General features: G+C 38.6%; 1 protein-coding gene across 2 annotated transcripts; it reads right to left on the reverse strand.

Moving 5' to 3' along the window:
- Positions 1 to 427: 427 nt before the first annotated feature.
- On the reverse strand, positions 428 to 12,096 carry lhx6b (LIM homeobox 6b). Of its 2 annotated transcripts, XM_078251287.1 has the most exons (9): positions 11,857 to 12,096; positions 11,076 to 11,206; positions 10,286 to 10,417; positions 9,668 to 9,789; positions 7,074 to 7,294; positions 6,194 to 6,294; positions 5,951 to 6,046; positions 2,215 to 2,386; positions 428 to 1,114 (listed from the first exon to the last, which is right to left on the reverse strand). In XM_078251287.1, the coding sequence occupies exons 2-9, from the start codon at positions 11,076 to 11,078 to the stop codon at positions 1,032 to 1,034; spliced, it is 930 nt and encodes a 309-aa protein (XP_078107413.1). In that variant the 5' UTR covers positions 11,079 to 11,206; positions 11,857 to 12,096; the 3' UTR covers positions 428 to 1,031. The 2 variants fall into 2 exon arrangements, with proteins under 2 accessions (XP_078107413.1, XP_078107414.1); XM_078251288.1 differs by having other exon boundaries at positions 7,074 to 7,291; positions 11,076 to 12,096.
- Positions 12,097 to 13,265: the final 1,169 nt, after the last annotated feature.

Here is a 13,265-nt window from a genome sequence, read left to right on the forward strand (position 1 = left end):
CTGTCAATCAATGTAACAACTGTGGATAATCTGTGTTAAAAGTCCTCATAAAAGCCAACAAGCTGCCGGATCAATAGCCACGCTCATAGTATTGATTACATTTCCTGTTAAGTACAGCATGTAAATTGGAGATGATGTGCAGGTTTGTCACAGAATATTGCTCTCAATAATAGGTTCCTGCAGGTACTTAACCTCTGATAGGCGACCTTTTGATTTTTGTAGCACTTAGTATAAAAATAGTATATACATATAATATAATGTGGAGATGCATTCACATTTCTGTCTTTGAAAATGTGTGTTCATCCAGACATTGTCAGCCACACACACCCACGCATGCACGCGCACATGCACGCACGCAAAAACACAATCTTGCTCTCTCTGCATGAGTTAATTAAACCTGATCCCCAATTATTCATTTTTATAACAGCTCTGATACATTTTTATTAAAACGTAGCAGTATTTATAATGTACAATCACTGACTTATTCCATTTCAAGACACATTTAAAAGTGCTTTTTTTAAAAGTGAAGTTTTGTTCTAAATAAATAAGAGTTTTCTGACAACAATACAACAACAAACAACAGTAAGCTGCAAATGTGCTCATCACCAATACAAAACAAATGCTGAGGTTTAACTGTAATACTGCTACAACACTCCCTTTTTTCATATTGTAGCAATATGATTAAAATACCTTGTATGAGTGGGTAAACAAAAGGAAAACAATCCTGACCTGATTCAATGTTTTGTGTTCCACCAAAAAGAGGAAAAACAAAATAAAAGTGGTCTTCTTCTCTTCTCCATGTTAGCATCAAGACAGGACATTTCTCCACAATCTGCTGTCTTTAAAAGACAAGTTCAGCTCAGCAGTCTCACAGCAAAGAAGAATCCAACTGATTGAAAAGAAATCACAAAGGTCTTGCATGCCCCGGGTGATTAGACTCCCAAACAGAGCAGATTACTGACAGTACGTCCCAAAGGATTTTTTTTCACAACATCAGAGTGGTGACGACGCAAAAAAGGAGACGCAGGAGGTCAGCGGCTGATGGGAAGCTGTGGTAAAGGGATGGACGGGTGGGCCAAGTGGCCCGGGGCGGCGAGGACGGAGAAGGGATGAGCTGCACGAAGAAGACAAGAGGGACAACATGAGTTTGTGTATAGCAATGTAAGCATGTTAATGTACTTTAGTTAGAGAAAATGCTGCTAATGAGGGATAACAACTCCTGAATGATGATCGAAGCCAGAGAGGAACTTTTTGTCCAATGTAAGGAAAGAGATTCAGGCTATTCAGACTGCATATTCTCAAAACTACACAGTGTTTCAAACTTTGGGTTTAAACACATTATCGGATTATGTCCTTTGTAAATCCTTTCAATGAAGTAATTTTTATTTATATAGTCCAAAATCACAAATCAAACATTTGCCTCAAAAGGGCTTTACAGTCTGTAGGCTACAACATACGATACCCTCTATCCAGTGACCCTCAATTTGGATGATGAAAAACTCCCCCAAAAAACCCTTTACGGAGGAAGAAAAAAAGGAAGAAACATCAAGAAGAGCAACAGAGGAGGGATCCCTCTTCCAAAATTCTTTGCATTGCCCGTTGCATTTGCATATTTCTACTCAAGCGTAAATGAAATGGTTTTGTACATTTTGTCTTACAGCTGTGACAAACTGAATGTGTATTTTACTTTTTAGTACTGAAAAAATACCTAGCCCTTCAACATGTACACACCAGACCCAAATATACTTTATACTGAACTTTGGTCCTTTATATTTCTTTTTCTAATCCTTATTTATATTCGTATCATAATTATTATTCTTTATTGGGTACTGTATCTGTGATTTTTGTAGTAGCATATTACAGGGTAGTTTAAATTATAACAGTGCATCATATTTTATATACTGATCATGTTTTTATGTTAAATTATAATCTGCCTGATAACTAGTAACTACAGCTGTCAGATACATGTAGTGGACTTAAAAAGTACAATATTTTACATGTGAAGTGAATAGAAGTATAAAGCGGCATGTACAAGTACCTCAAATTACTAAGAACAGCTGATTATGGAGTTAAAATGTTGGGAAATAGAATATAATCAACGCATTTAAAGCAGTGAATGTCTTTCTGCTTTTTATAACATATACTTCTCTTCTTTTGTGCAACAATAACACAAACTCAACCGAGTGGAACTGACATAAAGACCCTTAAACTCACTGTCCAGGTATCCATGCAGGGCGAATAGATGTGGTCGGTCCGGGCTGCTGAACGGTGAATAGTGGATATCGTCTGGCAGCGATGGAGGCATCCTGGACATCGGGGTGCTCTGAGAGTAGCCACACTGAGGGGGCTGCTTTTTGTGTCGTGCTCGGCAGTTCTGAAACCAAACCTGGTGAAATAATATGGATAATGTGAACAAGCAGCAAGCAGGGGGGAGATACATTGACACAGGAAATCAGGAGCTGTTGTTCCTCTCACCACATCCCATTTATTTATTTATATATCAGTGTGGTGTGGGAGGATTTTACCCATCAGAATAATGGTCTTAGATTGTAAAACCTAAAATGAAACTTACTCTGAAGTATGACACTGCTAACCTTCATCGGTCATTGGTCATTAGAGAGTTTAAGTGTTGAAAATGGTCTGAAGTCTGGTTGATAACCCGGAGGATGCCATCTCTCACTCGACCATCCCACGGAGTCTTTTTTTTTTTTAGCAGTTTTGTCTCAAGTATGTAGCTAAGGGATGTATACATCTAGTCCTACAGAACAGATATTAATCAATAGTTTCCACCCAAATCTGAGGGCTCACAAGTTGATAAAATTGGGATACAAATGAAAACAATTTAAACTTTCTAAACATTTTGCCCTCCTTTTTTTTTTTTTAAATACTGAGTCCTTTACCTCATCTGGTCTCTAAAAATACTTTGAATCAGGCAGTTTCAGAAGGAAAACCACGTCATAGGTAGACAAGATTTCATTTTAAGGGGTGACAAGCAACAACATTCAATAAGCTAAATGAGTTTTCATAGATCATTCCACCCCGACATGATGAACTCTGGGGGAAATTCACTGGATTTAGGTGGTGATCTGTCTAAAACAGGGGTATTCAATTAAAATTCAAAGAGGTCCAGTTAGAGAAAAATTTCTCAAGCAAAGGTCCAGAACATCATAATGTGTAACATGCCTTATTCAGCCATATATTTTGAAGCAGCCTAGAAGTTGTATCAACATCTGTATGTAGTCAACAACTGACTGTCAAATAAAATAAAGCGAGTACAATTCAATAGTATTTCAACAATGTTTATTACTAATTTCCATATTGAACTGCACTCTTTAATCATACAATAATAATAAATGTTTTTTTCTTTTTTCAGGTAAACTAAGGTTTGCATTTAAAAATTAAATAAAGATAATTTGAAAAGTCGTCTTAAAATAAAGTGCTTAATTTTAGAAAAAAAAAAAAACTCAACTGCATTTCAAATATAAACAGTCAACAAATATTAACAACTAAACAGCTTTAACACTTTCTTTGCTCTTTGTTCACCTCTTTCCCCACCACTTTCTCTTGCTCAGTGAGAGAAGCAAGCTCTACCTTGTGCTGTCAAGATTTTAAATCTAGGCTGGAATTGTGTCAGGGCCATTCTCATGCACATGTGTAAATGGTCATCTGTAATCTTGGAGCGATATTTGGTTTTAATAATGTTCATGGTAGAGAACGCTGCCTCACAGGTGTACGTGGAGCTGAACATGGTCAAGATGTACAGGGCCACTTTCCTCACATCTGGGAAAATGGTCTCTGAGACAATTTGGAACCAGAAAGTGGCAGGGTCAGCTCGTCCAAACTGCTCTTTCAGGGCCACATCTGCTTGGAAATCAATCAGTTGCATCTGGAGAGGCACAGTCTCTCTGCAGGTCTAACTTGAAGACCTCAAGTTTCTAGCCTGACAAGCCAGACCCACATCAACATGTTGGGTCTGGGAACTCCCATTGGCAGGGCTCAATCCGAGGGGCGGGATAAACGGTTGTCTTTCAAATTCCCTCTGCACACAATAGGATAGCGCTACAACCAACCAGAGCAATGAAGAAGGTAGCAGAGCTAGTTGATAGATTAAACTTTTGCCGTATCTGGTCAGCAAAACTCCAAACACATTTTTTAAGAATGACTTCAGTACCGTTCTTTGTTCTTTTCTCAAAGAAACGCTTAACTCCAAGTCTCCAGAGTCGCGGCCAAAGCCGATTCGAAAGGCTGCTGTTCGCCAGCAGCAGCAACCATCTTCTTTGTTTTAAAGTAGCAGGGAATTCACGCGGAACCGTCGCAACTCTGCCGTCATTGGCAGTGGGGTGCGTCTAGATTTCTAGGCTATCAAGTTTCCTCTGGAAGGAGCGGACAGTTGTCATCAGGTCACAAACTGAATTGTCCCTGCCCTTTAGCTTTAAATGTAGTTCATTCAGGTGTGGTATCAACCAAAAAAGCCACACTATCCATCTTCTTCTCATCTTCCAAAAATTTAGAAAATTGTGTTGCCTTCTGGCTCTTCAGCTGTGCCAAGAAAGCTGCAATTTCCTTTCTGATGGACCAAAAGCGCTCCAACACTTTGCCTTTGCTGAGCCATCGGACATTGTTGTGCAGCAACAGGTCATCAGCATTTGCATCCATCTCTCTGAGGAATTCCCTGAGCATGTGATGCTGATGGGAAGAGGATGCCCTGAGGAAGTTTATCATTCTCATCATTGTGTTCATCACCTCAGCATACTCGTCTGACAGGGTGGCGCACAGGACTGTTTGGTGAATTATGCAATGGTAAGAGATGAGCTCAGGATTGTCCTCTTTCATTCTTGCCACAGCTCCTCTCTCTCTCCCAACCATAGCAGGGGCTCCATCTGTGGTTATTGAAACCACTTTTTTTGGTTATATTCCCCTCTCTGCTAACATCTTCTTTAAGGCCAGACAGATGCCCTCTCCTCTTGTACTGGTATCAAGGGATGTAACACCCAACAGGTCTTCACAGAACTCTTTCTTCTCACTGTTGAAAAATCTCACATAAACTAACAGCTGAGCATTGTCAGACACTGATCATCTAAAGCTTACACAAAGTTTCCTTGCGAATTACTTGATCCAGCTGTTCTAGCACATCCTTGGTTAATATTTCTGTTTTTCTTGTGTCTCATGGCGATTTGATTGATCTTTTCACACAACTCTTGTTTTTGTTTTCCCTCCAGTAAGGTCTCAGCCACTGCACTAATGCACTCCTTGACGATTCCTGAGTCTGTGAAAGGTTTTTTATGTTGTCCCAAAATCCAGGCAACTTTAAGGGGACATTCATTGGCACGTTGTTGGGCGGTGAATGATGGTGTCAGGACTCTGGTGGATGGATCATATTGGGCTCTTAGATCATGTATTTTGTGCCCTCAGTTTGGATTTGAGTGGGTATGATTGTTCAAAAGATTTGTGCTTTGTCTCGTAGTGGCGTTTCACATCTCAGAGCATATGAGGCAAACTGGTTTTGAACTCCCAGTTGGAAGCATGAACATATAAGAGTTGGTCCATTCCGGATTAAAAACTCATTTTTTTCTCATTTTTGAGCAAGCCATGTCCCACTTCCCTCACTCACTTGACTCTTTTGTCTCTGCCTCTTCTACTCGACTCTTTTTGAATTTTGAGTTTTTAGACTCCAAAAACTCAAATAAAATTCAAAAATGTAAAGATATCAAAAAAAAATACTGGCATCTTCATGAGCCTTCAAAAAGTATTATGTGAGTATTAGATACTGCGTATTCTAGAGCTAATGTAGCATAATGTATAGTTCAAAGCGGTCTGTGATCTGCTCAATCAAAGATTGCTTTCCCCTTTTTAAATAGTTTAATTGGAACAATTTTCAGAGGCCTGAAGAGGTAAACAAAAGTTTACAAACTTTTAAAATTGCATCATAGAGTGTTTTATTATTTCTTACCTGTATGACTCGTCTGCTCAGTCCCGTCATTTCTGCCAGTTTCTGTAGAGTCTGAGCGTCAGGGTTGTTGTCCTGAGCAAACTGAGACTGCATCACCTGTACGGACACACAGTCATGAACGTCATGATTCCACCCACACCCCACACCCCACACCCCACACCCCACACACACACACACACACACACACACACACACACACACACACACACGCGGTATATGTACCACTGCACTGCACCCACACACCTGCAGTTGCTCAGCAGTAAACGATGTCCGCGCCCTCTTAGCTGGTTTTGGCTGGCAGTCCTGATCAGAAGGCAATGCTCCTTCCAGAGTCAGTCCTGTGCCTTTAAGAGAGCACAATAACAACAGGTCTCATACTGTCACTTCACCCGAAAACTACATTTCAGTCATTATATTGTTAAGTTACACAAAATAACGTAGTTATAAGTTTTACAGGGCAATTTTCTTGCGGCTCAGCTTTGTCCAAACAACCCGTGTAACAAAATGTTTTCTTGCCAACAACCGCACAGTCCAAAGTTTTTATACTGTTACGGCCTACGTTTTCCTCACTGAAAGCACAGCAGAGAGCAGACTCACACCAGAGCAGTGATCATTGCTGTAAACAATATAAAAAATAACAAGGTTGGTATGTATTTTAGGATCCATATGGAACATCACAGACTTTTGCTTTTTTTTTAGATATGTAACATGATGAACTGAGGATGAATTATTCCTCTCTGTTGTCTTCTAACTGTGATTATTTTTCTTAGACTTCCTCAAAACTACCCTCTTTTCCGAGTTCAGTTACCTGTCCTAAACCATTTCATCTCATGTTTCAGAAATAACCTCTGTTCAAACCTTCAGATCTGTACAGTATCTTGAATTTAATAAGTTAACAAAGATCAAATATTGGTATTTCGTGTTGAAAACATTGTTGATATATTGATGCATTCATAATGAAACAAGGTTCCTTGAATTTTAATATTTCCCTCGATATAGCTGGATTGAGATCAAAGAGAATATATCCGTGATGTTGTCAGCCAGTGTGGAAAATAACTTCTTTTTGCTGGTAATCCAAACGGAGACCCTCAGAGACGTAGGCTATGTTTACTCTGATTGTTACCGTTTTCTGCAGCCCTGCGGAGGTTGTCGAGCATGATGTTGTAGTGGCTGCGGCAGAGCACCCTGCCCTCCACCAGGCCGAACTCCTCCCCGGTGGACAGCTGCCTCTTGCAGGAGAAGCAGGCGAAACAGGCCAGGTGGTACACGCTGCCCCGTGCCCGCCGAACCCAGTCACTGGCGTACACCTGCCGGCCACACTGGGCGCACTTAGTGCCGAACCTACTGTGAGGAAGAAGGAACCAGGCAGATGATGGTCGGCTGTAGGTTACAGAGCTCAGTTAAAAATACGGATGACCTGATCCTTTTCAGATTATTTAGATATCGAGTATCTGCTAACCAAACCCTATCCAATATTTGTTCTTTTTTTCTTCTTCTTCATATTACAGCTACACATCACCAGTCCATGCAGGTGTCCTGTACAAATGTTTCTGTCCTTATGTACTGTAAGTTGTGTTTAATGTTTTATGGTTTCTGCAGAACAGGAACCTGCTGGAAAGTCAGGCCTGTTTATATTGCAACTTAATGTTACTTTTAACTTTCCTGTATAATAAATGAAAGAAAGAAAGAAAGAAAGAAAGAAAGAAAGAAAGAAAGAAAGAAAGAAAGAAAGAAAGAAAGACAGAAAGCACACTGAGGCTATTTACATTCCATCAGTAAAACTATAATTCTTTGATGGTCTGCCATAATATTTTAGCATAGTTTGCTGTCTTTTGTATAACATATATACAGAGGAGTGGTATTGTTGATCTGTTGTGGCAGGAAGCTTTGGGCAAGAGTTAGGCGGCCTCTCTTCATCTCCAGAGTAAACTAAATTCTAAAGTTCAGATGCAGTTTTTCAACCAACAGCATCTCTGTGTATCTTTCAGTCTCGGTGTCTTGTAGGAGGAGTGGTGAGGTGGCTTTTTTTTACTGTGCCCAGGGGTCAATTGTCTGTTTATCTGTCCATACTACTTCTTAAAAAGGTGTCTGTGTGCAGTGGTGGAAGAAGTATTCAGATCCTTTACTTATGTAAAAGTACTAATACCACACTGTAAAAATACTCTGTTACAAGTAAAGGTCCTGCATTGAAAATGTTACTTACGTAAAAGTATGTAAGTATCATCAGGAAAATGTACTTAAAGTATAAAAGTAAAAGTACTCAATGGAGGAAAATCCTCACAATTTAGAATCTGGAAACGATCAAAACAGTTCCGTCGATGAACTAAGTGTTAAATCAGCTAATCATGTCAGCTGTACTTGTAGGCCTGTATATTGTTGTTTAGTTTAATTTATAATTAAACATCGTATTTTACAAACTACATGTGTTCGGTGTGCAAACATTTTAATTTGTAAAGTAACTAGTAACTAAAGCTGTCAGATTAATGTAGTGGGGGGGTCCACTTAGCTCTGTCAGTAATCCACCTCTTTTCATTTGAAGGTTGTGTTCACTGTCATTTTACAGTCTGAGAATTTGTTTCAAAAACATGGTTTAGTTAGTGGTTTGCTGTGATATATTATATAAGGCCTTGTAGACCAAAAGCCCATCATGGTCCATGCAGAACATATTTTTCACTGAGAAAATCGTGTTGAGTCCAAAAGTTGATCTTGGAGAGCAAAAATTTGCTGTAAAACCCCCCTGAACAATAAACCACATTATGTCCAATAATTTATCACCTGAATAAAATAATATTGTAACACCTGTTACTGGATATGTATTATTTCCATTTAAAGGTGAAGTGCCATCAAATAGCTCTTAAAAGCTCTTAAAAAGCAGTCTGAAATATTTTGTAAAAACACGTTTTTATCGGGATCGAGGTAGAAAAGAATTAATCTATCATGCTGCATGTCAAGAAACAATTACGGTTTAAAAAAACATATTTATGATGTTAATATGCATATTTGGTCTGTCTGAATGCCTTTTTATCAATATAAAAAAAAACAACAGTAAGGATGCTCTTCAAGTCTCTATTTAAAGCATTTGTTTATTAGGGATCTTTTGCAAGAATTTGGGGATTTAATTGGAGATTTACAATAGATAAAAAAATATCAGTATCAGAATTTTGGGTGGCGCAGACACAGCTTTAACCTTTCGCTCAGAATTTTCATTTAACAGACAAATGACAAATGTTTTGTATTTTCGCCGTGGAGGCTGTTCTTCGTTGTTTTCTTTGTTTTTCCAATAGCCTACTCAACAAATGCGATTGACATCTGCAGTTAAATGAATTTGCCTCGAAACTACAATGGTGAACCATAGTTTTAGTACAGTCTTGCACAGGCATTTTGCAATTTATTTTTCGGAATAAACTACGTCGACGTCGGCGGTCGAAATAAAATAATCTTTTAAAATAAATAAAAATGTAAAAGTAAACGTTTGAATAACCACAATGCAATTTAGATAATCGACACATTTGAATTCAACGCCATTCGAAATATGTTAATTCATTATTAATTAGAAAAATACACACACACACACACACACACACACACACACACACACACACACACACACACACACACACACACAAAGATTGTAAGATTATAACTTCTAGAAAATGCTCGCGTCTTAAAAATAATCAGTAAAGAGAAGAAAAGCTGAGAACAAAAGAGATGTAATACCTGAAATAATCAAGTTTGCAGTAGATTTCTTTGTTTTTAACGTAGCAGCTGTTGTGTTGGCGCAGAGACGCTCTGCAGACGGAACACTCCAAACATCCCAAGTGCCAATTCAGGTTGTTGACCTGTGGAGATTCAAAACAATCCGATCACACTTATAGCCTACAGACACGTGCACTGAGCGTGTGACCGATAATCACTGCATTGAGACTTTCGTCGAGATGTTAAACAACGTGCCATAGCCTACATCTTATTGTTTAATTCAAACCTCAACTAACAAGTGGTGCAGCTTTGGTTTTTTTTTTTTTTTTTTTTTTTTTTTTTACAAACGGAAGGAAGAAAGAAGCCTCACGAGAAAAAAACGAATTGTAGGATATTACTTAAAATGATCACCACATCTACTTTGTTCCTATTTATGCTCATATTTTGTTGAGACCGATCTCAGCTAGTAGTAGCCTAGTAAAGACACAAATAAAGAAATTAATTAAATGAAAAGCTACAAACCAAATTAAGAGAAGGAGTTGGATCTTAAATCGTTTGGAGCTTTGCGGATAGGCCATTATCCGCTATTTATTCTTTCTGAGAGTGTAAATATAGATCATTTTGCCTCGTTATTCTCACCTTCAGCAGGTATCGGTCATGGATCTCCATGCCGCAGCTGGCGCACTGGTTCTTGGCCGCCGGAGGAGAGCGGTGGCAGGCGGCCTCCGACGGACTGGACTCACCGGACTCCTTCTTCACCTCCGATTTAGACTGCGTCAAAAAAAACAACACGGTTTTGTATCAAAGAGAAGACAGCTTCATCGACTTTGCTGATCCCCCCTTGTTTATTTAAGGGGGGGATCTATTACGAGTAGATTCATTACAATAAAAGACTCCGTGAAATAGTTCAGACATGGTAACATGAAGATCTAATCCTGGAAAAACACATAGCCTATCTAACATATTTTTTCTATATTTAATTTACTTCCAAAAAGGCCTTATTTTTATCCAGTGTCTATTCTTTATATTTAGCCTATAGCCTACATTAATTAACTTACATGTAGCCTATACATCCGCGCAACAAGTAGGCCTAATTTCAACATTTTATATTTCATTTTGGCTACATTTTACAACACCAAGATTAAGCCTAAAAATGTTGCATTTTTTAAAACTCTAATCCGCAAATTAAACGTGAATAAATAGCGTTTTGATGACTTTACTCTCCTCACCCCCTGATCATAGAAATATACAGCCTTTAGTTACTGTCTAGCTGATTCATCTTAAACCTCTGCCAAATCCAGAGTCCTGCGGAGGTTATCATGCATGTAAAAAGTTCAGGAAGAAGAGGAATCAAAGAACCTTACACAGATTGAAAGACAAAGAAATCAAAAGGCTGCAAAGCAAACTCGTCCAGATGTTTGTGACTCACCATTTTCGGGTCTTGAACGCTGCCTATTTGGAGAGAAGATGGAGCTTGCTCTGCGCATTACGCATCTCTGCCCCAACCCACACTATATCCGGTACAAAACAACGAATAACAGTTTCTCGTGCATTTAAACCCTGGCAACAAAAGACATTTTGATGCAATTAGAAGGGGGGAAAAAAAAAAAAACTTATATGTGATCGATCATTCTCTCTTGTGCGCAATAGGAGGCTGTATTCCCATGCAATCAAACGCAGTGAAAAGAAAGGATGGCACTATCTGCAATTAGCGGTGGATTGAAATGCTTCGCTTGATAAGTGGCAACCCGAGTGTCAATTTCATCTGGCAATCAAGAAAAGGCAACCGAGCCACCAAGCTCAGAGAGAGAGAGAGAGAGAGAAAAAGCGGCGCATTCTAATTTCAATAGCTGTATAATCGAAAATCGAAAAATCTCCAAAGTGAAGAGGCTCAATTGGAGATCGGTCTATTCATAACAGACAATGTGCAGAAACTGCAGCTGATCTCAAGGCATAAAGGAGCTTGATTGTCTCGTTCTCATGATGGACCCATTTAAGTACTTGAGGCTCCCCTGGGTGATTACAGCTGCATTCATAAACTGCCAAAAAATCTGCGTTTGGGTGGCAATCCGAAGTCCGTGTTGTCCTTCATTTTGTTAGAATTAACAGGAATGCAAGATCATGTTAATTGCAGCTACGGTATAAATATTGGAGACAGTGAAATAAAAAGAGATGGCCTATATGGGAATAGATAAACATATACTTCATACATGGAAAGCCTCCCAAAAGCAGCGAAAACATCGTCCAATAAGTTTCTCCAGAACATCACAAGCTAAATATCCAAATAATTCCGTGAGACATTGTTCTTTAAAATCGACTCTAGGCTATACTCTCTTTCTTTGTCTTCAACACAAAAATAAATAAATAATCCAACTTCGTGAACTTTGTTGCGATCAAACCAGTGGCACCAGTATGCGCCGTGCCTCCCTGACAGACTGTCCGCTGTGGTTCCTTCTTTTCGCTTCGACTCGAAGTTTACACCCTGTTCACTCAGACAGGATGTGATGCCGCCCATTGGACCAGCATGACCCGCGGGTTTACCCTCCTTTTCTGTAGGCTCACAAGAATATTTAGGGGTATGATTTCATTAAAAAACTAAGATAATGGTGATAATCTGGCTGAAATCACCCACTACGGATCTTAAATTTCTCTCTTATTTTCTGAAACTGATGGTTGCAGACTGGAGGCCAGAATTAGTTTATGGAAATTTTAGAGGGGATTACATGCACTTTGAAATGGTTATTGGAAGGGAAGTTCCTATATAAAAAAAATATCCTTTGCGACCGATTCTGTTACTTGAACTTGTGTATCGGCTGATACTGTTCAATACCAGTGCAAAAAAAAACGAAAATATAAAAAATGAAATATATATATATATATATATATATATATATATATATATATATATATACTGTATATATATATATATATATATATACACACACTGTATATATATAAATATATACTGTATATATATATATATAAATATATAGAGCCAATATATTTTATGTTAACAGCTGTATAACCCTGTATGGATATGAGATTTGTGAAACATGAACAAATACAGACTGAATGCATGAATGAATGCCATAAAACTTTTTTTTTTTGTCATAACAAAAAAGAACACCAATAAATTAGTTTTAGGTACATTTATTTCAGGGTTTCAAATGACTTGGTATTGGATTGGTGCAGAGTTTCGCATACTCGCCGATACCGATACAAGCATTTTAGGCAGTATCGGAGGCATTTCTAAACGACATTATAGGTTGATTTCCAAAGATTCCCCACTGCTGCGCCACGGTGGTTTAATCAAATCAATGTAACCATAATCACTGGTCTATTTATCAATCAATTTTATTTGTCACATGAAACCGTATGAGGTACAAGTCCAGTGAAATGTTATCCTATCAGCTTCTTAAACTTGTGCATGATTCATCATGAAGTAGAATGTGTCCGTCAGATCAGCAGATTCGGCACACAGACAAAAGAGTCAGTCAGTTGAATAAATACAGATGGAGATGGACGGAGAGATAGTCTTGCTTGTTCACATAGTCGGGGTCATAGCCATAGGTCATACAGTAGCTGAAAGCCATCTTCACTTTTTTCTCTTTATACTCTG

Source organism: Sander vitreus, chromosome 5, assembly GCF_031162955.1.
Source record: "Sander vitreus isolate 19-12246 chromosome 5, sanVit1, whole genome shotgun sequence".
Taxonomy (NCBI): Eukaryota; Metazoa; Chordata; class Actinopteri; order Perciformes; family Percidae; genus Sander; species Sander vitreus.

Coding starts and splice junctions, on each gene's coding strand:
- lhx6b (XM_078251287.1), bottom strand. Junction 9,790..10,285: donor ATGACCGATACCTGCTGAAG/GTGAGAATAACG, acceptor GAATCTCCACAG/GTCAACAACCTGAATTGGCA. Junction 1,115..2,214: donor CCTGCATGGATACCTGGACA/GTGAGTTTAAGG, acceptor TTCTTCGTGCAG/CTCATCCCTTCTCCGTCCTC.